The following is a 27,996-nucleotide window of genomic DNA, read 5'->3' as shown; positions in this document are numbered from 1 at the left end:
TTTTTTTTTTTTTTTGGTCTGGATAATAGAGGTAATGCCTCCCTCTTGTGCAAAGTTTGGGCAGGTTTTCTAGTAGACCCTATGTAATCTGAGGTTTCCTAAGCCCACTCTGTAAGCAGGAACCATCTGGGCTTGCCTCTGCCTTATTTCCACTGGACTTGGGAGCAAAGAGAACTTTAAAGCATGAAAGCCATGCTGTTCATTCTGCCATGAGGAATAAAGTCCTTCATTTCTGATCCAGGAATCTCGTGTCTTCTGCCAAGATCTATGAAATGGTGGCAGGCTAAATTGGTGCCTGTGAGTCGTATAAAATCTGAGAACTTTCACAGTTCTTGACATAGCCTTAATTTAAAAATCTGATTCTGGGGCGCCTGGGTGGCTCAGTTGGTTAAGTGTCCGACTTTGGCTCAGGTCATGATCTCACGTTTCGGGGGTTTGAGCCCTGCATTGGGCGGTGTGCTGACAGCTAGCTCAGAGCCTGGAGCCTGTTTCAGATTCTGTATCTCCCTCTCTCTCTGGCCCTCCCCTGCTCATGCTGTCTGTTTCTCTCTCAGAAATAAATAAAACATTTAAAAAAATTAGAAAAAATTTGATTCTTACATCTTTTAAAACTGTTGCTTACAAATTGGGGGGCAGGTGTATATCTCTCATTTAATGAGAGTGCTTCTCACATTTCTTGATAGGAGCTTCAACCAAAATAATAAAATAAGTTATTTAGTCCATAGTCATTTCTAATATACAAATATCCACTTGAATTAAATAGTCTCCCTTTTACTTTTTTTCCCTTACTACAAAATTATAGAAAATGTTCTTTTTTTCTTCAAACACTGTCTTGTAACATAAAACTCCTTTAAGTGACTACATGTGTCTACTGGTAAGTCAAAATAACACCATTTAAATGTGGTTTCACTTGAAAAAAAACAGTATAATTTGAGAAATAACCATAATTTTACATATATGGAAGCTATTTTGACTGGGATAGCAATCTGACTGACATTAAAACACTAAGTAAATGTGGCTGAAAATACAGGATTCCCCTGCTTGTCACATGAGAATACCCTTAAGAAAGAATTCATGTGGATAATGTTCTAAAATTCAACACTAATTATTCCAGAGTCCTTTTTTTTTGTTAGAAAGACCTCCAACTATGGATCAGAAAAAAGAATCACTGATAATGCTTTATTTTTGACACTATTATCATAACAATGCAGATACTGTAAATGTAAAATAATGAATCATATATTAAAGCTATTTTTTTAGTGTATAAGAGGTTCTATTATAAAAAGAGACCATTAAAACTATAATTTAAAATCATAGTACAAAGAGGTCAAATCTCATATCTTGACAAGGTTTTCAATTTGAGAACTAGCTCTTACATCCTCAGTACTGAGTCCTTTTAACAGTAAAGTCTAATTTAAAATTTAAAAGAGAATGAGGATGGAATGGAAATTCTCACTGATGACTCATCTGTGTTTAGGTCTGCAATCTGCTTACTTTATATTTCCTCTTCCTGATGTCTTACTCTCATCTGCCAATCATCTAGTGCAGAGAAATTTATGGCAAAATGCAAGCTCTGGAAAGTTTAAAAACTGGAATGCAAGCTGGCATTCATCACCACTTCCTAAGGTATGACGTCTACCAAATAAAAGTTTTTCTTTTAATATCACAACTTTCTATTTGACAAACTGAATTTCAGTATGTATTTTTTATTAAATATGACATGACGGCCATATCCCCAAAATACACAAAAATGGTGATTAGTGATTGGTGGATGAATATGCAATTTGCTGTTTTCAGCTTATACCTGCCCACCTTATTTCCCTTATACCCAGTGAGGGAGGTGTGATGACAGTTTTGGATTCAAGCAGTATTCATCTCGTGCGTCCTCCCGCTTCTTTGTTTCTTTTCAGTTAGTTTTGGGAATCCCCTGTGGAGGTTTTATAAGACCTCTTGACTTTAAGCTGCAATGTGGCTCTTTTCCTCCATTTCTCAATTCTTGGCAGTTTTTGCCCAATCCAAGAGCCTTCAGAACCATGGAAGTCTAATGAATGTGCTTCCTTCACCCAGTTGTTGCTCTCACTGCTGGTGTCTAAGTTGTGTTAGACTGTCTTCCTGCTGCTAGCGCGACTACTGAAGCCAGGCAGGCTCTGCCTTATGCGTGTTAGGGCCCCTGTTTCAACGCATGCTCCACTGCCTGGGGTGTCCATAGAAGTGTGGAGGGCACTTGATCCATTGTGCTATTCTCTGTTCACTGGTTACAAAGCTTTGTTAACAAGTGCTCTCAAGTTAGTGCACAAAGTTTGGATAAAAATAGTTATTTCAGTTGCTTTGTTCAGTGTTTCTATTAAGAAAAATCACTAGAGATGGAGTATGAGCAAATACTAAAATTGCTTTTGCCCCCTGATGATGAGGATGTTGCCATTGAGGTGGCACCCTCATTACTTATGACTAATTCTTCCCCCGGAAGTAACTCAGAATCTGAAGGCACTATAATCTTGGTGGCCTATTTCCTCAGCCCTCCAGACTCGTAATAGAGTATGGTGGTTAAAAGCATGGACTCTGGAGCCAGACTTTCAAGGTCTGAACACCAGATCCATCACTTGCTACTCTTATGATCTTGGCTAAATTATTTAACCTCTTTGTAACCTCCATTTTTTCATCTGCAAATAGGATAGTTGTGAAGATTAAATGATAATACATGTAAAGCTCTTAAAAGAGTGTCTGCTACAGTATGCCCTCTATAGGCTTTTGCTATTAAAATTATTAGAGTGGTATTATTTCAATACTCAATAATAACACCACTCTAAAGGTTACTGAAGTTTCTGTAATTTTATAACAACTTCTATTGACCATGCTCCAGATATATTCAATTTTTATCTCCCTTCTCTATTTCTGAAAACTTTGATTCACCACAGTGTACCATCATCATACTTCAATTACCTATCAACTGAAGGTGTGGGAATCACTTCAATAGGTTCAAGTTCAAAATGATAAGTTTCATCTCATGCTCTAAGAGTAATAAAAAAATCACATATAAATATTACCCTAAGAAGCAAATGGTAAACATAAAGCCTTGTTTTCTGCTCCTGGAAATCTCTATCACTTAGTAAAAGGTAAGAGCAATAACCTTTTTGTTCAGGATCCCAAAGGAAGTAGAAATGAATGGCCCATTTCAGCTCAATACTCATTCTGAAAACGATCCAGGTCACTGACTCGGTACAAATGAAGTTCCTCTCTGTTTCAACTCAATTACTAATGAACACCTTGATTGCCCTCAAAAGTAAATTGGCAGCTGTATTAGGTTTCACAAGAAATTTGTACCTTAGGCAATCCAACTATAGATTTTTGCCCTCAGTGTCGCTTCCAGATAGTCGCACATGGAGAGACTTAAGTAGAATATTTTGCTTTCTGAATATGAGTGCTGGATAATATTTTTTGTTTGGTCCAAGTTGTCATTATATTGCTAAATTTAACACCAAAGTGAATATTCCACTGCAGAGACCTATGCAAGAGTCAATTCTATTCCAGTAATACTGTTGAAGGTTTACTAGATACACAGTACTTTGTAAGTACAGTTATCTCAAGGAAAACTATCATGAACATGTTTTGACATGCACCATGTTGGAAATGTAAGGATTGATTGGTTACACCAAATGTATGAAGTCTACAAAATACTGAACTGAAGGACTTGGTAACATTTGACTTCAGAAAGATGATGATAAGATTGCAAACTCTGGCTGATATAGTCATGTTCTTGTTACAATATCATCAAGAACAGCAATGTTAAATGTTAACTGAACCTTATAATAAGACTTAATCTCTGTCAGGACAGAAAATATTAGTAATATAAACTAGAGCTAATGTAATATCATTCATTATCAATGATATTCATTATCAATATCAAGCTGGGATGGTTAGGGCTTATGGTATTTCTATCCAAAATAATAATACTTAAAGGAAAATAGCAGAAATTCAGATATTTATTCAGTCATTCAAAAGAGTATTAAATGCCAGGGATATGCTAAGAATGTTAATAGTGAATAGGGCAAACAATAAACAGACATCTCTATACTTCTAGGCCTATATTCTAATGGGAATGAAGGGATAGAAATATGAATGAAATACTACCTGAAGGCAGGACTAGCTAAAGAAGAACTTATCCTTAAAGACATATCATTAATGTATAGGTACGTAGAGTTACTCAGATACCAGACTTCTATACATACCACAGGCCCAAATCATACCAATGTATAATATACTGATACCTTTTTCCCCCAGGGCAGTAGAACATATATGAGAACAATTACACTTTCAAAACTACCTGAACAATGAACTTGACCATATAAGCTTTTCTGAAACAGTGGATAGTATAAAAGAGTCCGAGAAATACTGACCTTCTTAAGGGATATTTTATTGTAATGACAGCGGTCCTTTTTGGGATTGTAATTATGAATCAAATAAGGGAATGGAAATGTATGACTGAGAATATGGAATGACTGAGAGCTGTGTGTGTGTGTGTGTGTGTGTGTGTGTGTATGAAGGAGGGTATGTGAGTTCGTGTAAAATATGATGTGTATATGCAGATGAGGAACTTAACTTTGTAATGAGAAAATCTACTAAAAATATCAATTCTCTGTTTTGGGGATTTTTCTTAAAATTTCTACTGTGTGATCTAATCTACATATACTTTACTTGATGAGGGTACTTGTATATTGGTAACAGACTAAATTTTTTATTTAATAACTTAGATATAATCATCTATAGTAGTTCTAAGCTGACGCAGTGATTTTTCAAAGATACTACTGGGTTAATTAATACAAATAAATTACTTGATACATATTTGGGTTTTTTTTGGTTCCTTAATCCTCACACTTTATGGCACTTGTTAATTTTAATGTTTCCACAGACAGACTAATATAATTAAGGTTGAAAATATTTACTTCTTCAATGGAAAATAAATTTAAATTGTTCCCATATAGCTAGAATATATTTATCCCTTCTAACACATTAATTAGGAAGAAAAACACTTCACCAGAATAACTACTGACTCCAGTAAACAATTCTTTTTTTTTCTCAGAGAGCATTAATTGACTACAAGAAACAATTATTTTTGTTATTCTAAAATAAAATTGATATTTTAGTAAAATTATTAATGTTTTACAGTTGCTTGGTTGTGGTGATGATATGTAGTTGAAATATTTTTGTGTTCTCTTCTGCATAGCTTCTGAGTCGTAATGATTTTGTAATTCAAAAAAATCTCAAGAATTATTTTAATATTCCACAGGGTATTCTTTTAATAGAAAACCTTATGAATATTGAAGTTATGCTAACAAACTTATTTCTCGCATTTTTCTGAACTCTATGTATATTTCACTGTAATGACTTTTAGATTTGCCTAAATCTAGAGTTATGATAATAATCAGATGATTCATGAAGAATCAATAAACATCAAAGAAATATTAACACTTATAAAGAGTTCATGACAATGAGGAGGTGAGATGATAAGTGACTCAGAATAATTTAATCTGCTTAAAGTTTTTTAAATGTGATTTTGATGTTTTATTATGAGGATTCAAGCAAAATTAAAGTAACGACCCTTCATTTCAGAGCATTCAATAACATTTGCATTGAAGATAATTTCTTTAAAAGGAATTACATCTTATTTCTGGAAATAGAGTAAGCAAGTATACAACCTAAATCTTTTGGCTTTTGGAGAAGGGGCTTTATCATTTCTTCTAATTTTTGGTTTCCAAACTGTGTCTGTTGGATGTGTCTGTTGGATGTGAGGTTTTCAACATCTTCCCTAGTTTCTTGGATAATACTTTAGAACAATATGTTGAGAAATATATCGGCTGAGAAAAATTATAAAGTTATTTAAATGCCCCAAAGAAAAGGGCAACACAACTAAGCTCTTTCTGTTTTTCTCATTCGTGACATTAATAAAAATGCTTCAGATTTATGTATTTCAGTAATTTTCTTTTAAGAAGTGATTAAACTAAATATTATGGTTTATTTCATTTTCTTATCTTTTTCTTTATGCAAGATTTAAAATTTAAGTGATTCTGAAGGAGATCCATCCCTATAGACACTACTGGTTTTGGATTCTAAAATCAATTTCTATGGTATTTCCTGAGTGTGCAGTTCTGAAATATGGTTATGGTCAAAAGGTGAAGCAAAGAGCCGGCAAATGGGACATAGGTCTTTTGTTGGGTGATATGCTCAAGAATGGTAAAGGAGTAATGGGGTCTGGAGGTCTGGTGATTTCCTTACAGCTTTCATTAAGTTTATTTTTGGTTGGAGCATGTGTTTTGATTCTATTCTTTGTTGTTCGGTAGTAGATTTCATGGTAAAATTCAATGACAGCATCCATTAGTAGAGTTGCCTTAAATCACAGAAAACTGGAAAGGAAGTACGTAATATCCACTTATTTGCTGACATTGGGGCAGTGGAGTTTTCAACTGGCTCCTTATCTTCTTGAAAAAAATTTTTATTACATTTTTCTTTATGGGTTTTTGAATTCTATATGCCTATTTTGTAATCCTACATTTTGCTGGCCTTTTAAAGCATCCATTTGTATGCATTTATTCTATTTTTACTCTCTTGTATCTATTGTTTTATCAGGCAGTTTTAATATTCTGGTACTACATATGCTTTTTCTCCTTACTCAGGCACTGTAGTCTATAATAATAGCAATCAAGGCAGTTCATTCTGACAAATGTGTGTCAGAAAAAGCCTGCTGTGACTTTGAAATATTGAAAGTGACTGATAACATAATGTGTGAAGCAGAATAAATGCATACAAATGGAAGTTTTAGCTGAGCAGTCAAAGAATGAACTAAATACAGTGTCAGAACTCGGTCCTGAAAGCTCTGGGTGTCAGTGGTTACAATGGCAAATTACTAAATGCACTTTGCAAAGTGTTTTATGAATAAAGCAGGGGCTGGACCTTTATCATTTCTCTTTGTGCTTGGGCTTCTGCAGGAAGCGCAAGCAAGTGATGTTCCTTTAAAAACTTTCTGGTTTGGGAAGTCACATGGTGTTTAAAAAGAAGATAAAGGGCTTAACGGGCAGTTGGGAAATATGATAAGAAAGAGGACGTGGTCCCTGAATGTAGAACATGAAAAATTTGGCTACCGGACAGACAGACACCTCGGCTACAATAAATCTACTTATTAAGAAACACCCAGGACGTAAAACAGTAAATCTTGATTGGCGATTTGCTAAAACTTGTCCTTATTTTTGAAAAGCATACTGACATTTAAAATGGAGTGCTTTGAAGAGAGGGATAATAAAAATAAATCCTTCTAATATTTGAACATTGTCTAGATGGTAAATAGAGTTTTTTCATGTGTAGACACACTGACTTTACATATTTCCTGCCAACTCCTGCCTGCCAGCATGCAGAGGGTCTAATAAAATCAGACACATAGGCTTTGTATACATTCAGCAGGGACTGCACTCTCCTCCAAGGTAGGAACTTCATTCCTTTGCACTAAACGTAGGTTTAGAGAAAGAGATTGGCTAAGTGGTCTAAGTAGTGGGGGAAAAAACAATCTCTGTGTCTCTCTCTTTCCCTCCACTTCCCCTCCTCCCTCCTTCTCACTTCCTCCCCCACTCCTTTCTTTTAGTTAACTATATTTAGAAGGCCGTTTATTCTTCCTCAGGGATGTCAAGGCTGGAGGCACAAGTGAAGAGAGTCTGTGACTCCTCTGTTGGCAATTTTCACAGATACAAAATAGAACACTTCTGGGCAGTGTTATAAATATAGGTATTAGAGAATATGCCTCAACCCATGTTCTTTTTAGAAGTGTGAATGAATTTAGTGTTCTCCAGTCTCAGAGTTCAAGGGAATAAGCCTGAGACACACTGGTGTTGGCAGGTGCCTTAGGAGATGTTGCCAAATATATTAACTAATAAAAATGGAGTGTGCCTTCTCTGCCATTATGAATGTACCTACTTTGAGAAACCTAACCACTGGGGTGGAAATGTGACAGTGTGCGGGAGGCTCAGAGATGGCTCAACCAACTTTGTTTTCATCTTCTGTTTGTAGCTTTGTTTGCTTGTTTTCCACACTGTTCTTTTGTGTTTCAAGTTTACTTTTTTTGCTCATTTCTATTGTACTTTAGGATGCTGTCATCCCTCATCTGGATTATTGCCATGCATTTCTAATGGGTCCCTCAGCTGCTAGAGTCTTGCTTCCAGATAATCAATACTCAACACTGCGGGCAGGGTAAACATCATAGAACGTAAGCTTTTAATATCTGATCTCACTGAGAAGCCCTTGATGGTGTCGTCCCAGCCTCAGGTTCAAGTCTGACCGCTGTGACCTGGTAGACCTACCCCTGCGAAGTAGGCCAGGGTACTCCACTACAGCGCTGTGCACCGCCCCGGGGTCATTTGCTGCCACTCCCTGGCTCAGGCTCAGCTCCGCATGGTGCCTTCTCCTGTTCCTTCCATTTAGGATATACTTTACTTCGTGGCCTGCACTAATCTGCTAGGGCTGCCGTAACAGACTGGGTGGCTTACACAACAGAAATTTATTTTCCTCCAGTTCAGAAGGCTAGAAATCCTAGATCAAGCTGTCAGCAGGGGCGGGCTGTGTTCTTCTGAGGCCCCTCTCCTAGGCTTGTAGATGGCTGTCTTCTCCTTGTGTCTTCACATGGTCTTTCCTGTGTGTGTCTGAGTCCTATTTCCTCTTCTTATGAGGACATTAGTCAGATTGAATTGGGCTTGCCCTAATGACCTCATTTAATCTTAATTACTTCGTTAAAGACACTATTTCCAATTCACATTTGGAGGTACCGGGGGTTAGAACTGCAGCACGTGAATTTTAGGGAATACAATTCACCCCACAACATCAACCAACTTTGCTCTTTAAATCGTCTGTTCAGGGGTGCCTGGGGGGCTTAGTTGGTTAAGTGTCCAGCTTCGGCTCAGGTCATGATCTCCTGGGCCATGAGTTCGAACCTGCATTGGGCTCTGTGCTGACAGCTCAGAGCCTGGAGCTGCTTCGGATTCAGTGTCTCCCTCTCTCTGTCCCTCCCCCACTTGTGCTCATGGGTGTGCTCTCTCTCTCTCAAAACAAAACAAAACAAAACAAAAACCAAAAACCAAAACAACAGACGTTAAAAAGATTTTAAATTGTTCAGATCAATTCCACTAGGAAGCCTTCCTGATATTATTCATATGGGTTCTATACTGATTCCCTCTGTTCCCAGAACACATATCACACTGAACAGAAAATAGCCCATTCATTTGTTTGCCTTCCCTCCTAGAGACTAGGTGGCTTGGAGGCTGGGGTTATGTGTAATTCATAGCTCTAAATCCACTGCCTCATAGACTGCCTGGCACATAGTAGGTGGTAAATAAGTACATGTTGAGTACATGTTGAATGAAATAAAGTACTGCCAGTTTGTTTTTTCCTTCTTTTTTTCAAATCAATTTACACTAACTTGAAAATAGGAAGTATACTATATAAGGTTGATTACATTGGTTTTAGTATAAATTTTCCTTTTAGGTTGACTGTAATGTTTTTATTGCATCTTTAAACTTATTTTTCATATTGGCCCTGTAGTGTGACTATCAAATGGGAATACTGAGGTAATGCAAGGCCCCACATTACTTGTGCTCTCTAGAAGCAGTTGCATGGATTTCCAAAGGGTAAAACTACAGAAGAAAGGAAAGCTTACAAATTCAAATATGCTCTTTACTGGGTGTTTCATTGTGTAGCCTATCTGCGGTGTACAGTGTATGTTGCACAAAGTGACCAAATCCTTTTGGAACACTTCCTGTGCATTTCAACAGTTCTGAATTGGAAATCCTGTGTTAATCAAAAGAATGAATCCCTTGTGCTACCTGCAAAACTGGACTTGTACAGAAGATCATTTTTGGTGGAGAAGAAAAGGAATATTCTAACCTGTAGGAACACATCAATTGGTTGTTAAGATAGATTTTCAGTGTTGGCAAAGGATGTGAGAAACTCTAAAAGTGGTAAGCAATGGCCCATTATTTAAATCTTTCCTAAAGGGATTTCCCTACCATGTTTTGTGAGATTATGTAGAATCTGTATCCTAGAGGTAGCCAGTTTTCAGAGACATGATTTTACACATGGTGGGCACATGGCTATTTGAGACCCTCAAATGGTCACCTTCACATCTGAGTAAGACTCAGGGCCTGACCATTTTTGTATTTAGTTAAGGTGTCTCTACAAGCCTTTGTTTCAGAGTAGAATTTTTTGCAGTGTGTATGTGAAAGGTTTCAAGGGACAACTCCTTTCAAAGCTTTCAGTTTGTTACTCTTTTTATTTTAATCAATGATAACACAGAGAAGCTTTGCTTGAACATTTGTTTAAAAGCTTCTCTTTGAACAGGCTACTATCTCACTTATTTTTTAGATATTTTCTACATGCACAGAAGGTCAAATAAGTTCTTAAAGCAGAACATAGAATTTTGCATAAACCATCCCAAAGGACTTACGTTTTTAATGTAAAGAATGTGAAAGCAGAGTCAGCAGCAGTAGCTTAGAACCTCCTGTATTTCAAACTCTACACCGAGCACCGAGGCGCTTACCGAAGGAAGCAAGACTTCCTTCTACAGCAAGTTGCTTACATACTCGTGTTTCTTGGTTCCTTCTCCTCGTCTCTACTCCTCCGCAGTAATTCCGAATAAGGGATATGTAATTCCAAGACTTTTAGAATCCAGGAAAAGAATAGCATATTTAGGGGATTTGATTGAGGTTGCTCAATTTTCGTTTCATTAAGGAGGGACATTAAGAAACCTTTTCTAATTTCCTGAACGAAAAGATATTTAATTATCCACATATAAGACAGACGTAAAGTCAGAACAAAATACAGTTGTTTAAAAAAATTTTTTTGTGAAGAAAAGACAGTGCATGAGTAGGGGAGGGGCAGAAAAAAGTGGAAGGCCTAGAATCTGAAGCGGGCTCCAGGCTCTGAAATGTCAACACAGAGCCTGATGCGGGGCTCAAACCCATGAGCTGTGAGATCATGAACTGAGCCCAAGTCGGGGCCTTAAGTGACTGAGACTTGAGGCGCCGCCAAAATAAAGTTTTTTGAACTGAATTCACTGAGTTAATATCTGACTACATTGTCCTTATTTATTTCTATTCTCACTTCACAGTGGGCTGGTGAACATTTTCTTGGAGCTGGTATCTGTCTGTGGAAAGGTAGTAGAAGCTGGCAATAACCGTGATTGGACTTTCACCAGTCACTTCACCTGGGAAGGCTATTTAAGCTGAGGTGGGAAGCTGAGCAGGAATTAGCCAGAGGACACTTGAATGCAGGAATGAAGGCCTGTGGCAGAGGCAGTCACCGGGAGCAGGCCAGTGCCTTAGAATGCAGGTTGTGTGGAAGAGTGGCAAGGTCCGACAGGCCAGACAAGAAGAGTCTAGTAAGAAGAGCCTGTTTATTTCTTCTGTTTTTCTTTTTGTCTACATAATGTCTGATTCAAAATTTACAAACCTACTTCAACTTTGGACGTCTTAGAACCTAGGAGGTGGACTAGGATTTTAGGGTTGTTAGTTTATGGGATAGAAGGAGGTATACAAGATTAATAATAGAGAAATCTGAGCTTTTCCATAAACCTAAACTCTGCCAGCATATAGCTATATGATTATAACTCATTCAGCTCTCTGCTCAGGTACTGTGGTTTCTCACAGTTCTATGAAACAAATGACAAATTGTTTTCTTTAGTTTCAAGAATCTATGATTCTTGGATTTTATTATTTATTTATTTATAATTTTCATCCAACTTAGTTAGCATATAGTGCAATATTGATTTCAGGAGTAGATTCCAGTGATTCATCCCCTATGTATAACACCCAGTGCTCATCCCAACAAGTGCCTTCCTTAATGCCATGTACCCATTTAGCCCAGGGCCTTACCCACAACCTCTCCGTATTTGTTTTCTGTACTTAAGAATCTGTTATATTTTGTTTCCCTCCCTGTTTTCATATTATTTTTGCTTCCCTTTATGATTCTTGGGTTTTAAGTTAACAAAGGTACTCTACACTTTATAATGTAATGTAGGGGGAAACCACTAAGAATATAGCCTTGACGATATAGTAGGAAACTTGATTCTGTCTTCAAAACAAAACAAATACAAAGAAACAAAAAACCAGCAACTTATTTTATATGTGATTTTTTCTTCACCCTCCAGGAAAACCAGAGATTTAGTGATGAGAGACAAAGTTTCTACTTTCAAGAAATTGTTTTGTTAATAAAATAAAAGAAATATGATATTTTACTGATATAAGGATAATGGTCAAGTAGAAGGTAAGTTGAGGTAAAAATCTGAAATCCAGTTAATACCATTTTTTAAGGTCCCGTAGACAAAGCACTATTTGAGACTAGATCAGGTTATAGAGAAACTGATTAATTACAAGGATTTTATAGAACCAAAAAGAGCAACTTACTAACACAAAAGGATTTGAAAAATAATGTGATATGGTCTATATAGCAGTTATGGAAAATGATGTCGGTTGTTGAAGACCTCATGGCTGATGAAGTGGAAGAAATTAGACAAGTGGAATTGAGGAAGAAATGCGAAAGGACATAACTTTAACTGCTTAGCCCTGTATAATTTAGGTTTATAGAATCAACACTAAAGTGTTTTTCCCCATTATGCTCACTAAATCTTAGTTTCTTAACCTATAATGAGGTACAATAATCTTCCTTTTGTGATGTTTTGCAAGAATTAAAGGAGACAATATATATTGAGAATAATCCACACATGATTGAGTACGAAAATCAAGATACTGAAAACAAGGACAAGAAGCAAGAAAATGGATGCTAGGGAGAGAGTGAGAATAGTAAGTAGTAAGGAGGTCAAGACTATGGATTAGAGCAGTAGCTCTCAAAGCGTGGACTCCAGATCAACAGCATTCAGCCTCATCTGAAACTTGTTAGAAATGCGTATTATGTTCACATAATCAGGAACTCTGGGGCTGGGGCCTAGCAATCTGTGTTTCAGCAGCCCTGCCAGGTGATACACTGGCTCAAGTTTGAGAACCACTGAGCAAGAGTAAACCACAGCATAGCCGAGGCAGTCCAGAGCAGCAGTTCATGCATTCTTTTAAGAAATAGCTATCACAAAACCCAGCTAAACAACAACAAAAGAGAAATAGCTATCAGCACCGAGTCTGCTGCAACAATTGCTCTAGATATTGAGGCTACAGAAATTGTGATTTACACTCATTACTTATGTACTTTCCTAGTCATTTCTTTACTAGTGCCTGTTCCTGTTTTTTCCTCTAATATCAGTCCTTGGTGCTGGGCTCTCTTTTCACTGTACATATTTTCTCTTGATCCCCCCACCCACCCATGTTACTTTGTATTGATAAATGTTAAATCTGTGTCTCTCTCCCCCTGTCTCATACTTTCGGTAGTTTTCAGATAGACCTCTTGATGTCACCACAAATTTATCAAGTGTCAAGCCAATAGCACATTCTCCCTTTCCATACCACCCTCCTTCCCATGTTCCCATTTACAACTTTCCAGCTGGGTATATGGTATCATCCCTCTTTCAGTTTTCATCCTTTAGTCGGAGTGTATTGGTTTACAGTATGCCTTCTGGAGTGAGGGTTCAAGTCCTAGGTCAGCCATTTGTTAACTGTAACTTGAGCAGTTTACTTACTAGCACCTACCTCTTGGGGTGTTGTGAGGATTAAAGGAGTTGGTCCATGGACGTCTTTAGAGGATTAACAATAAATGCGCCATAAGTAATGGTATTATGGGTAGTACTATTCTTTCTCCTTTGTTTCTTATAGTTTCTAATACCTAGTAATACTTTCTTCGGATTTGCTGTAAGGGGCATTGTCGTGGACTCTTTAATATCTCTTCTAACCCATTAGACATGCAGCCTGAGCTGTAAGTGTATATTCTCATGGGGTATGCTGAGTCCAGGGGTAAACATAGGACCTACAATTAACTAATTTAGCTGAAGAGACAGATTTATATACACGCTTTAGAGGAGAGAGAGCTCTCATTTTCTTTTCCTTGATGGAAATAGGGGAGCACTTTACCCCTGTTGGTGCTGTAAGCATCCTCTTTCACAAGGCAGGTCAGCCTGAGGACAGGCCCATCTCACTCACCACGGATGGGTGAGTGGAGACGTGGAAGGAAATTGGTCATTGGCCAACGTCCTGCAACCAGAGCCTAAGCTTTTATATACCCAGCCTTTATATAACCAGCCCCTTCTACCTATCAAATTATAATTCTTCTCTTTTTCTCTCCTAAGTTTCATATTTATATATTTAAGTTCCTGTCTAATAAAAATGTCAAGTTTACCAAACCCAAGGCCAAAGTCTTAATACCCCTGGCTCTTACCCCACTTCTGACCCATGCTTGACCAACTCAGGTGGTGGAACCTGAGTTCCACTTATTTGTTCAGAAGAAAAAGTTATCTTGAATCCTCTGTTTACCGTCACATCCATATCATTTGCCAGTCCTATCAGTTTTATAGCTACTATGGACCGGAACCAGTGATGTTGCACCGTCGTAATTGTACCACCCAGGATCTAGCCATTAGTGCCTCTTCACTTAATTATGGAGCTAGCTTCCTAACTGATCTTCCTCCATTTCCTCTTGCTCACTGCCTCTGTTGCTCTCCCTCTTTTCTACCATATTTCCTTCTCCACCTTAACAGTTAGAGGTAACAAATACTCCTCTTTTTAAAACTTCCAACAGCCTGCCTTTGTTATTGAGAAAAAAATCTATAGTTTTTATTATGTTTTTCAAGGTTCTACCATACAATACATCTGGGCCTGACTAACTCTTTAATTTCTTTTCCTTTCCTCTCTTGTTTGTTCACTCTGTGCCATGCTGGACGGATGCCTTGCCTTTCTTTAAATACTCCCCAAGCTGGCTCACACTTCAGAGCTTTTATATTTGTTGCTGCCTATGCAGAGAATACTTTTTACCCACATTTTACATTCAAGATTGTAATCAAATGTTGCTTTCTCAGAAAAATCTTTTGGGACCTATCCCGACACTGATCCATCTTTATTCTCTGTCCCAGTTGTGTTTTCTATATGGCATGTTTCTTAATGTGAAATTATCTTATTTGTTATCTTATTCATTGTATGTTTTCTCCTCCAACTCTCCAGCACAATGTCAGCTCCAGGAAAACAATAACCTTGTCAATCTTGTTCACTATTTTTTTTGTTAGAAATAAAAATAGTATGAAGCACTAAGTAGTTGCTCAACAAATATTTGTTGATTAAATGAATAAACATGAATCCTATTCTCTAATACGTTGCTTGCCTTAGTAATCACAAGTGAGAACAGAACCATTTTCCCCTCAAACATGTAACAAGAATTTCTTGAACATCTACTAAATATGTATTATCTACAGAATTTAAGAAAGGAGGAATAAGATAGATTGTGCCCTTCTTTTCAAGCTAAGAATTTAGAACATATTTGAAATGTCGAGGTATAAGCCCAAGAAATGAATAAAAAAGTGACGTATATCACGACAGTCTAGTACAGGCTTGAGATGTTTGTAGCAAAACAAGATAAGCAAGGGAAAATAACTGCAGTATCCTCCACAGCTCTTTATTTTCAATACTTTTGTTGTTTACTTCTGATCAGCTGATAAAAGACAGCTTCAATTTCAAAGGGAACTGCCTCCTCACTGTAAAGGAGAACTTGGCTGTTGGCATGCTGTTTAAGTTTCTGGAAATCACCTCACTTGCCCATAGGATTTTAGTGTGCAAGAAGGTGGCCACTTGAGTGGGCCTGAAGACAATTTGGATGCTTGTTATTCCAGCAAACACTGGTGCATGTGCTTAGACTTAGTTATACCAGGAGGAATAATGTTGGACAGCATGGGTTCAAACCTGGCTCTGCTATTTATTAGTTTTATGACATTGGAAAACTGAAAATGTTTTCCTTGACTCAGTTTCCTCATCTGTAAAATGAGGCTAATCATAGTGTTTACTTCAAAAGTTTATTGTGAAGATTCAATGACAATATGGTTAGGGCACTTGGAGCAGTTCCTGGCACATAGGAAGTCTTCAATGATTGTTAACTGTAATTTTAGGCTACAGTGTAGTTTCTGTATAAATTGGGAAAACACAATCCATAGCACTCAATCCATTATTTGTGCTACTTTTTCCATATGTCTATAAAGTAATGACAATTTTTTTTTTTAATGTTTATTTATGAGACAGAGAGACAGAGATAGAGCATGAGTGGAGAGGGTCAGAGAGAGAGGGAGACACAGAATCTGAAGCAGGCTTCAGGCTCCATGCTGTCAGCACAGAGCGTGGTGGGCACTTAAACCCACAAGCTGAGATCATGACCTGAGCCAAAGTCAGACACTTAACCCACTGAGTGACCCAGGTGCTCCAAAAATGACAATTTTTATTTTTTTTAATTTATTTTTTTTTCAAAAAAATTTTTTAATGTTTTATTTATTTCTAGGAGAGAGAGAGAGAGAAACAGGGTGAGCAGGGGAGGGTCAGAGAGAGAGGGAGTCACAGACTCTGAAACAGGCTCCAGGCTCTGAGCTGGCTGTCAGCACAGAGCCCGACGCGGGGCTCGAACCCATGAACCACGAGATCATGACCTAAGTGAAAGTCGGACCCTTAACCGAGTAAGCCACCCAGGCGCCCCCCAAAAAAATGACAATTTTTAAACAGGTGTTCTAGTCATGTTTATGATTCTGTTAAACATATTTACTAATATTTCTGCTCCTTTATAGAAGCTATAACTATGCTTCTGAAAACATTTATTTTACTAGTCAATTCTAAGGATAAGAACCTGATTTTTAAACAAAGAGATTGGCAGAACAGGGTAGGGGTGGAACCCTTGACTTGGAGCCCGGATTTGTGGTCCCCAGGGCAAATTCTGACCTAAATTGGTCCGCCCCTCACCTCCACCCATTTAAGTTTAAATTCTGGGTGGGTCATCCAACTTCCCTTCTCAGTTTCACATTTGTAAAATTAAGGAATTCTAAATGCATACTAAAGCCATATTCATGTCTCATATTCTATGGTTGTTCCCTCTATCAATGTAATTGTTATACAAGCCCATGTGCTTATTCCCACATTGTTATTCTTACAGTATTTTAAGGGTCCGTAAAAAAGTACCATATCTTTGATTATCTTCAATGACATCAAATTTTCCCTTTAGAAATATGTTGGGGCTAAGCCTGGTGAGTAAGATAGGTCTTTTGAATAGAAAAGTGCGATGTAAGTATAACGGGATAAAAGTATTTTTGAGAGCCTTATAATTGCTTCTCAGGTGCATGTGCATGTGCACACGTGTGTGTGTGTGTGTGTGTGTGTACTCTCAAGTGCAATAAACATTTGCAATTTTAAGTTCTGAAGTGTTTTGTTAAAAACTCAGCCCTTAGTTGCACCTAATTTATGCCAATATAATAACTATGCTTTTTGTAAAACAACTGCCTTTTTAAGGAAACAATACTTCCTGAGACCTAGAAATAGATCAAATCTTACAAAATAATAAAAGGCTGATCAAACTTCTTGCAAAGCAGCTTGGTAATGTCATGGGCTCATTATCCAGCTGAAATATTGCTCTGCGCTTTGCACTAGTCATTTATCTTCCCTGTGCCTCAGTACTTTTTCTCAGAGAAGTCTAATAAAGATGCTTGTTTATAAGGGCTACTCTTGTACCTTGGATGAAGTATTCCCCAAATGCTGTGAGATCTAAGTACAAGGAAAATAGAATCTTGTAACACTTCAAAATCTACTCCATGGAATTGCACTGTCTGAGGGTTGAGTTTGTGTTTAACATTAGGAATGCTGTCTGCTTCTTGGGAGTAAGGGCTGGTAATTTTGTTAAAGTTTGGCTACTGCTTTATAAGATTAATAAAACTAATCTCTAATCATATAGTGCCCATGTGGTGAATATTTTTGAAATATTTCCATATGGGAAATATCACCAATTGTACTTATGCTCCCATTTAAATAGGCCAAACACTTAAGCACATGTGAATTACTTAGGTTTTTCACCAGAAGCAGCAGTCAGGGTGATGGGTAAAGTCCAGAGAATATTAGGCACAAAAATAGCTTTATGTGGATTCAGGAAACAGGAAAAAAAAATGACTAATAAGCTACTTCATTTTTTCTCTTTTGCTGAAGCTCCATAAATTCAACATTCTAGGTTTAAAATAAATGTTTTACAAGGTGGAAGCTATGAAATAGGAACAGTATATTATTTTATGGTTTCCAGAAGCTAGTCCTTATTTAATATATATGTATAATATGAGAAGAGAAAATAATTTCCTTTAACACTTTATGGGTTAAAGTATGTTGTTATTTTAAATGAAAACACATGTACAAATGTATATTATTGTTTTATTCTACTTTAGTCTCTATTTGAAAGTGAATCTTTTATGTCCTCTCTCTTGCTTTTTTCAGCCCCTGCAACATTTTTCTTTCTTGCTCTGTATAAACATGACCATCTAAACTATCTTGTTTTCTTGATCCATAACAGAAAATGTGGATGTGATGAAACCAGTTGGTTTCAGTGGTGTGTGTGAATGTATTTTGTAAAATTTATTTCATTTTTTGTCTTTAAAAACAGTACCTGATGTGTGAGACAGAAGACTACCACTGGGGATATGTAAATGTAATTTGAGCAAGTATGGAACAAAAGTCTGTGAGCTGGAAGGTTGTTTGAAATAAATATCCACTGGGTAGTGACTTATATTTTTTAAAAATAATCATCACTTCTCTAGAAATCATTTTCCAGTTGGTTTTCCCCAGAGGTGAAATAGAGCTGATGCAAAACTTGCAATGAATGGCCAAAAAAAGAAAAAATCAGAGTTGGAAGAAGAACACAAGAGAGAGCTGTGGTGACCCCACTAAATCTGCACATTGTCTCCCTTTCAGATTCCTGGATTATATGCACTCCTCTGATCGTCACCAAGCCCTGTGGACCCCTCTTCAAATGGTATCTTTTTCCTAACCTTTTCTCCTCACTCTGAGAATATGCTCACCACTTTACAGCTGGAGAACGACAATAGCCTGGTAAGTGGATTTTCTTAATTAAGCTTTGTCTTGTTTAAGCCAACACTTTGGATTCCTCAAATGCTCCTGTGTCCAGATACTCTCCTCAGAGCCTCATGGAGCTGGGGTGGAGTCCTGAGTGGGGATATAAGCCCCAGCCTGGGTTTGAGTCCTAGCTCCACTGCTAATTACTGTGTGACTCTGGTAATAAACTTAGCTCTGAGTCTCAGTTTCCTCAAATTTATAAAATGCAAGAAGGAAAGAATGAAAGAAAGAAAGAAAGAAAAAGAAAGAAAGAAAGAAAGAAAGAGAGAAAGAAAGAAAGAAAGAAAGAAAGAAATGCCCAATTTACAGAGTTGTGATAAATACTACACCAAATACATCAAATATTTAGCACATAGGAACTTCATAAATAGCAGCTATCTTCAGGATTCTGGTGTAGCACACTTAATTTTAGCTTCTCTATCTCTATTCACCTGTCTATAGCCTCTTCAGCCAAATTATTCCTTCTCATTGTCCTTTCAACACACAGTGACTTTACATTTTGATGATTTCCTCATGTTTTCCGGAGTATCTTACTTGGACTTGTCCCCATATTCAAATTCTACTCATCCTTGAAGCTTTCTAGCTCAAGTCTAATAAAATATTTCTATTCTACTCAGCAATGATTTCATTTTCTCTAAATTTCTCAAAATTTATTATCCATACCAGTGTAATATATAAATTCATATTGCTTAATGTTTACATATGTATCTTGATAATTTCACCCCCCACCCTCAGAGTCGAGAGACTGTATATATTATGTATATCTAAAGGGAAAATAATTATTTAACTTCTGGGTATAAGTGTCTATGTGAAAGCTCCTTCTAGCCTTCTGAGTGCAGAGGTTAATTTTGGAATTGCTAGCGGGATGATCAGCTTTTATTCTCTTCCTAAAAAGGGAAAAAAGTGGTTGAAACGTACCTCAATCTTAATGATGAATAAAAGGATTAGGGCTCTATTCTTTCAAGGTAAAGAAATATTTCCTACCTTCCTTGTGGGAATGAAAGGATAAAAGTTCTTAACAGCTGGGAGTTGGCAAGAAAGGTGGACGGACATTTGCTGTGTTTATTTTTTCTTTTCTTCTAAGTTTTTATTGCTCATTATATGAAAAATTGGAGAAACTAAGAAAGAAAAAAAATGATTATGATAACAGAAAATAGAATTTTCTTTCTTTCTTTCTTTCTTTCTTTCTTTCTTTCTTTCTTTCTTTCTTTCTTTCTTTCTTTCTTTCATTTTTCTTTCTACTAACAAACACAGAGTAGGTATTTAATTTACTGAAATATAAGTAAATGGGATAATCTTTGATCAAAAAGTTAGGTAGATCTTTTGTTCATTCATCAAATATTTGTTGAATGATTACTTCATGCTGGCATGAAGGTCGCCACTAGAGATGTAGAGACATATGCCTGAACTCTATGGGCTTACCAATATGAGGCAGGACCCAAGAAGTAAACCGTATGAAGTATTAAGATAGAAAATGATCTAATGTGATTTTTCTGAGTCCAAACAGCAATCAGACAAGGAAGAGAAAAAAGAAGCATTTAAATTGGTAGGGCAAAGTAAAACTGTCACTATTTGCAGTTGACACAATACTATATGTAGAAACCCTAAATGTTCAACCAAAGGGACACCTGGGTTGCTCAGTCAGTTAAGTGTCTGACTTCGGCTCAAGTCATGATGTCACAGCTTGTGAGTTTGAGCCCTCACAACTCGTGAGTTCGAGCCCCGCATTGGGTTTTGTGCTGCCGGCATAGAGCCTGGAGCCTGCTTTGGATTCTGTGTCTCCCTCTATTCTGCCCCTCCCCCATTCACATTCTGTCTCTTTCAAAAAATGAATATAAACATCACACACAAAAAATATTCCACTAAGAAAACTATTAGAACTAGGGGCGCCTGGGTGGCTTAGTCGGTTAGGCGTCCGACTTTCGCTTAGGTCATGATCTCGCGGTTCGTGGGTTCGAGTCCCGTGTCGGGCTCTGTGCTGACTGCCAGCTCAGAGCATGGAGGCTGTTTCAGTCTGTGACTCCCTCTCTCTCTGACCCTCCCCTGCTCACGCTGTCTCTCTCTCTCTCTCCTAGAAATAAATAAAACATTAAAAAAAAAAAAGAAAACTATTAGAACTAATAAATGCATTCAGAAGATACAAAATCACCATACAGAAATACTTTGCATTTCTGCATACTAATAATGAACTAGCAAAAAGAAAATTTAAGGAAATCATTTCATTTACAATTGCATACAAAAAATAAAATACCTAGGAATAAATTTAACCAAGGAGGTGAAAGACTTATACTCTGAAAACTCTAAGAACCGATGAAAGAAATTGAAGATGGCACAAATGGAAAGATATACTATATAGATGGATTGGAAAATTAATATTGCTAAAATGTTCATACTACCCAAAACAGTGTACAGATTTGATATAATCTACCAAATGCCAGTATCATTTTTCGCAGAACAAATAATTGTTTAACTTTTAAGGAATCACAAAAGACCCCAAGTAGCCAAAGCAGTCTTGAGAAAGAACAAGTCAGGAAGCATCACACTCTCAGATTTCAAATTATACTACAAATCTATAGTAATCAAAATAGTATGGTGCTGGCACGAAAATAGACACACTGGGCAATGGAACAGAATAGAAAGCCCAGAAATAAGCCTATGCTTGTATGATCAATTAATTTACAAGAAAAGGGGAACAAATATACAATGGGGAAAAGACAGTCTCTTCAATAAATAGTGCTAGAAAAACTGGACAGCTACATGCAAAACGATGAAACTCAACCACTTTCTCATACCATACACAAATGTGAACTCAAAATGGATTAAAATCCTAAATGTAAGACCTGAAACCATAAAATCCTAAAAGAAAAACATAGTAAACTCCTGGATAATCAGTCTTAGCAATTTTTGTTTGTTTGTTTGTTTTAGGATCTGTCTCCTCAAGCAAGGGCAACAAGAGTAAAAACAAACAAATAAACAAACAAACCTGGGACTACATTAAACTAAAAAGCTTTCCAGTGAAGGAAAAACAAAACGAAAAGGCACCTTACTAAATGAGAAAAGATATTTGCAAAAGATATACCTGATAAGGGGTTAATATTCAAAATATATAAAGAACCCATACAACTGGACCCCAAACAAACAATTTGATTAAGAAATGGGCAGAGGACCTGAACTGACGTTTTTTTTAAAAAGAAAACATAAAGATGGCTAAAAGCATTACTTAAAATAGCCAAGATGAAGAAACCTAAGTGTCCGTTGATAGATGGATAAAGAAGATGGGAGACATATTTATATGTAATGGAATATTACTCAGCCATAAAAACAATGAAATCTTGCCATTTGTGACAACACGCATAGGTTTAGAGCCTATTATGCAAAGTGAAGTAAGTCAGAGAAAGACAAATGCCATATGCTTTCACTTATATGCAGAATCTAAAAAATCAAAACAAAAAAGACAAATCAGAAATAGACTCATAAATAAAAAGAATAAATTTGTGATTGCCAGAGGGGAGGTGGATGGAAGGATGGGTGAAATAGGTAAAGGGTATGGAGAGGTACAAACTTTTAGTTATAAAATAAATAAGTTATTGGGATGTAAAGTGCAGCAAAGGGAGTATAGTCATTAATATTGTAATAACATTGCATGGTGACAGATGGTAACTACGCTTACTGTGGTTATCATTTTATAATACACATGAATGTAGAATCATTCTTAGTACGTCTGAAACTAATATAATATTGTCTATCAATTAAACTATACTTCAGTTAAAAAAATCATGCTTGGCCTATCCAGGTTATTCTGGAAATTAGGGCCCTGCGAAAAAAAGCAAAGAACAAAAACAAAGTAAAGAGTAGATATTCTAACAGTTAACAATGCAAAGAGAAGAAAAATCAGCAAAAAAGAGACTATATTCAACAAAATTAAAAGTAATTAAACAAATAAAGCCAGTCATTTATGGACCAAAAATGAAAGTATGTCATGTACCAAGGATTATGATTAATGCTCTTCTGTGCCCCAAAGAAGGAGAAGAAGAGGGAAACAGAAAGGGCAATCCCTAAGTATTTATTTGAAATACAGATTGTTAAAAGTGTATGACAAGTTTTGGAGCCATACTGTCTAGGTTTGAATCTCAGCTTTAATACTCAATTGCTTTTTGAAGGTATTACCTCATTACGTCTCAGCTTTATATCTATAAAATGAGGCTAACACTAGTACTTACTTCATAGATTGCTACATGTAAGAATTCAAAATTTGGCACGTGTTAACATAATATAGTATTATTCTTACATGCTTTTAGAAGAAAGTTGAGGGAACATGGGGTGCATGATGAAGAAAACTGGATGTGGAATTAGGATGCTTGAAAATTTTCCAGTTTTATTGCTTTTTGTGATTTTAAGAAAGTAATTTACTCTTTGAACTAGTTCCATCCTTGATAAAAAGGGAACTACTGATTATTCCATCTGTAAACATTCTGAAATGCTGTGACTAGACTAAAATATTATTTATGCATCTGTACCAATATCATGAATCCAACAAAATCATTCTCCATGTAGTTTGAAACATGTCTCTGTTTTTGGGTGACTAGGTGGTTCATTCCTAACATTTAGAGACAGAAGCTAAGAGGCAAAAAAGGGACTTTTTTTTTATTGATGAAGTATAACATTAAACTTATGAATTAATTATTCCTTGATATCCACTAAGATTTGAGAACAGAGATGAATTCACACTAAATGCTCAATAGACTGTTTTTAATCATTGTTTAGTCTTATGAATAGTTAAGATTCTAAAATCAACACTGGAGTTTATTTTATTACAAGAATAATGATATTATTGAAAAATTCAGCTCTCTTCTTTTTTTAAATGTTTTCAATGTTTTTAATGTCTCAATAATTTTTGTATACGAAGACCTATTAAAAGACAAGGGCCACATAGGCATTTGTAAAACAGTGTCAGAGAATTCACTGCAAACATCACTCACACACTAGAACTCTGGCCTATCTGATGAGATTTTGTAAATACTTTAGCCTTTGCTGCCAAGTTATCTACTATCTGTGCAGACCAAGGAAACAAAACTCCTCAGTCCTAATCTATGATTACATATATTGAATACTTACTGGTCCTTAAGAGTCATTTCTATGTGTGTCCATAAACATACAATTGTAAAGTGAAAATATCTCTACAGCCTGTGTTTCTGATGCTTAACCTAATGCTTGCCAAAGCTCAGGCCATCCATTCTGCATATGCCCTTGTAGTATAAAAGTTGTGCACTAGTATGCAATGTCTAATAAGCAAATGTGCATTTCATGTGATTGTTTTGAAGTGCCATTAAAGTATATAAGCATATAAGATACTTAGCAGACACTGCATAATACACGTAGTTACAATATCAGTATATAATATTTATTTTAGCTATCAGTAGTTATTACATATTTGAGTACTTTGATATCTTATAAGTTATGGTATAGGTATATAGTCCCCTGAGAAGTAATTAGCATTTACTTCATATAAAAATCACCCTGAATGCTATCATTTTCATTGAAAATAATTACAGTAGCAATCAGTGATCTAGTGTAATCAAGGGCCCAGGATAAGTTGATGTATTAAAGTTGTTTATAATAATTTCTAAGGTATATTGCAACGATTAAATTTTATGGTCTATAATTTTTTAAATCAGTTAATAAAAAAGAGATATCTTTTCCTTAATGGCCACAGCATAAGAGAATGAATGCAGATATTTTCTGAATTCAGGGAGGGAATTAGGGTAATAGATTAATGTGACACATATGTATAAAAGGATGAATTGGCACATCAACAATCACCAGATCATGTTTCTTTCCTGGATTTCTCTTCTTCCAGTGTCCAGGGAACCAGGATACAGAGGTCATTTTTAAGGAACTCCACAGAAAGGCACAATTTAAATTTCCAACATCCATAATGCAAATCAAAGGAAAAATAATGCTTAGTGCTTAGTATTGTTTTTCTGCAATTCACTGGATTATATTTTCTCAGAATTAAAAATCTCTCTTAGGTAAAGCACCATAGGGATAATAAGAAATGGAACACTTAATGTGATTTACTAAATGTTTCTTTAATGACCATTATGTTCGTGTGTTGATTTTATTGGCTTCTTCTTTTGCATAAAAGACCCAGAAATCAGGTCGGGAAACAAAAAGAAAAGCCCAATTAACTACAACTTTGGGATAAAGAATCCTTTTCTCAACTGCATGGTTTATGGTAAGTATCCATAAGACTTTTCTGCTCATCTTCATAAACCCCAGCATCCCCTTCATTCTAGTATGCTTTCCATCCTCACTAAGTTTTAAAAACGACACTGTGCCTCTCTGCTTAGAAGTATCTCTTCTATTTGTTTCTTCCTCCTCATTCTCCATTGCCCGGTTCTGGATATGCTGTTTTTTTTGTCTCATGCTTCCAGGTTTTCTCTAGTTTTTGTCAATCCTAATCCATCCTTCATATCAAAACTAGATTAACCCTGCCTTAAATATTCCTCCTTCATTTTACCCCTGGGGCCCAGAACAGGTGATAGGTTCTCATAGCTGCTTGTGATCTATAATATGACTTCCAAACTTTGAATTTCCTTTCAAATTAACTTGCTGCCCTTGTTGCTTCTCAACATATTGTGCTCTCTCCTACTTCTATCCTGTTGTCTTCATAATTTCTCCAAGAATTATCTGTTTTCCTTTGAGCCTAACTATCCCTATTAATCCTTCAAGGTCAAGTTCAGAGCTCACCTTTTTCTGGAGAGCTTCCATTCCTATTTCCTTTGATTAACTCTTTATTCTGTATAGTATTCAATTCTTTCAATATCTCAATTACAAAATTTAATACAATTTAAATATGCAGTACTGATACTGTATATATATATAAATGTCAGCACACAGTTCTAGAAATGTCTCTATTGTTCATTGTTTCCAGTGCATGGGCCATGAATCTCCAACTAGACTATAAGTGTCTTCCAGGTAAGTTCGCTATGGCATAGCTGATTTTCCAGTTTGTTCTGCTTAGAATCTACTTATCAATAAATGTGTTTTGATTGAATAATCATTATTTATACCTTAGTACTTTACTTCCTAATATATGCTTATTTCATTCTTATCATTTTTAGAGCCATAATGCGCCACTGGTAGATTGTATTACTGGTCATAATTATTTACTCCCTTCTTCCCTTTATGTGAAGTACAGTTCCCTACCTCATTGATTCTGGGCTTGGCCATAAGACTCTGTTTCGTGAGTGGTTTGGGGCAGATGTGACATATGCCCCTTCCATGCAAAAAGCACAAGCAGCACTGCAGGTTTCTGGCAGCCCCTTCTGTAAGTTCTCATTGCCATGAAAACAGCTTGTCCCTGACAGGGCCACTTCTCCAGCCTGGCCCTGGAATGAGAAGCCAACCTGCAACCCGCTGTAGACCTTTGCCCACTCACAGCCCTGTGTTTTATGAATGCAAAAAGTCATGGTACTCTGGGGCTTGTTTCTTACACAGAAAAGCTGACTCACACAAGACTTTGGAGTTTGTCAAACTTTCTCTTTTGTAGGTAAGGAGAGTGGCCTAGATTTTTTTTGTTAGCTAATGGCAGAGTTTGAACACCAATTCTGGACTACTAACTTAATTTTGGTTTTGGTTTCAGTTTTTAACAAAAAGTCTTTTTGTTATCCTAAAATTTGGAGGAATGTAACTCAAATAGTTTGAAATTTGGGGCCTTACTACTACCTGGTACTGCCCTGGTCTGGCATTAGGTTTTAGAAAATAGGTAGCAAAATATCTAGAAAATAAACAAAATGCAGTATCAGTATCAAATGAAATATACTTCTACCCGAAAGCTAATGCAATCTCTTAGGCCCACACTTGTTTGGTAGTAGATAGAATGAAATGCAGTGATCTTTGGGAATGGGCCCAGGTCTTTCATATATATTGTTAATATATCCTTTCAGGCCCAGGTCTTTCATATATATTGTTAATCTAAAATATATATTTCGAAATCTTTTTTTCTTAAAAAAACTTATAAAAGAAAACTCTAATTTGAGAATGAATATAATAAACCATCTCCTTAATTCCATGACAAAGTCTCATATTTTGATGCCAAGAAAAGGACTCTAAAATTCTTTTCCTTTTCCTTTGTGAAATTCAGATGGAAACATCCTATCATTATGTTTCAGTACATCAGAACTTTAACTTGGTCCCGTAGTTTGTTTTATGCTTTAGTATTTTTTGGAATAAATTCATTTTGCTATGAAACTTAGTGCTTAAAAATTCAGAGACTAAACAGCTAATTAAGTTCTAAAGAAATTATTAACATACTACTTTCTTTTGTATATCAATTTTAAGGAGTAAAATCAGTCATATGCAGCAATATTTCTCCCCTTTTGTGGGATAAATAATATATCAGTAGATGCTTTAGGAAATGAATGTCTGATTTAATAACATTCATAACCACCTTTTATTATTGTTGTTTATTATGTTTTTCCAAACAAAGAAAACAAAATGTAATAAAACTAAATGGGTAACCAAGTAGACTTTCTTTTTCTTTTTTTCTTTTTTTTTTTTTTTTTTTTGTCTCTCCTTATTGGACCACACACAAATCTTACCTTTGTGAAAAGACATCCCTGTAAGGACTGCCATGTTGCAATGCAATTCCATATCCGCGATCAGCAACAGTGTTTCCGATTGTGTAAAATGAACAATCTGGGTCATTGATAGCCACATATTCCAATACAGCTGCATCCCACACAAAAGCATAATTTCCATATTTAACCTGTGAAAATATGGAGAATAAAAGAAGAAAATGGGATTTAAGTTTGGAATTCTAAGGTATACAAATAGGGTAAAAAATATTACATTTGTGCATATTTAATTGTGTAAGACATGATAGGACCTACATTTCTAAACACGTATTCTGAATGAGAATTTGGCTTTTGGTTAATTTAAAGCTCCGTCCTCTTGG

At 36.2% G+C, this 27,996-nt stretch overlaps 1 protein-coding gene across 3 annotated transcripts in view; it reads right to left on the bottom strand.

Annotated features, from left to right (window-relative positions):
* GRID2 (glutamate ionotropic receptor delta type subunit 2) overlaps positions 1 to 27,996 on the bottom strand; it is a 1,445,111-nt gene that overhangs the window by 128,612 nt on the left and 1,288,503 nt on the right. For all 3 annotated transcript variants that reach the window (XM_077762310.1, XM_077762308.1, XM_077762309.1), the window contains one exon: positions 27,641 to 27,807. In XM_077762310.1, coding sequence (XP_077618436.1) covers positions 27,641 to 27,807 — 167 coding nt within the window. The remainder of the gene's footprint in view (positions 1 to 27,640; positions 27,808 to 27,996) is intronic.

Source organism: Crocuta crocuta, unplaced genomic scaffold, assembly GCF_008692635.1.
Source record: "Crocuta crocuta isolate KB4526 unplaced genomic scaffold, BGI_CrCroc_1.0 scaffold83, whole genome shotgun sequence".
Classification (NCBI taxonomy): Eukaryota; Metazoa; Chordata; class Mammalia; order Carnivora; family Hyaenidae; genus Crocuta; species Crocuta crocuta.
Note: the sequence above shows the minus strand (reverse complement) of the source record. Positions and strands in the feature narration are given on the sequence as shown.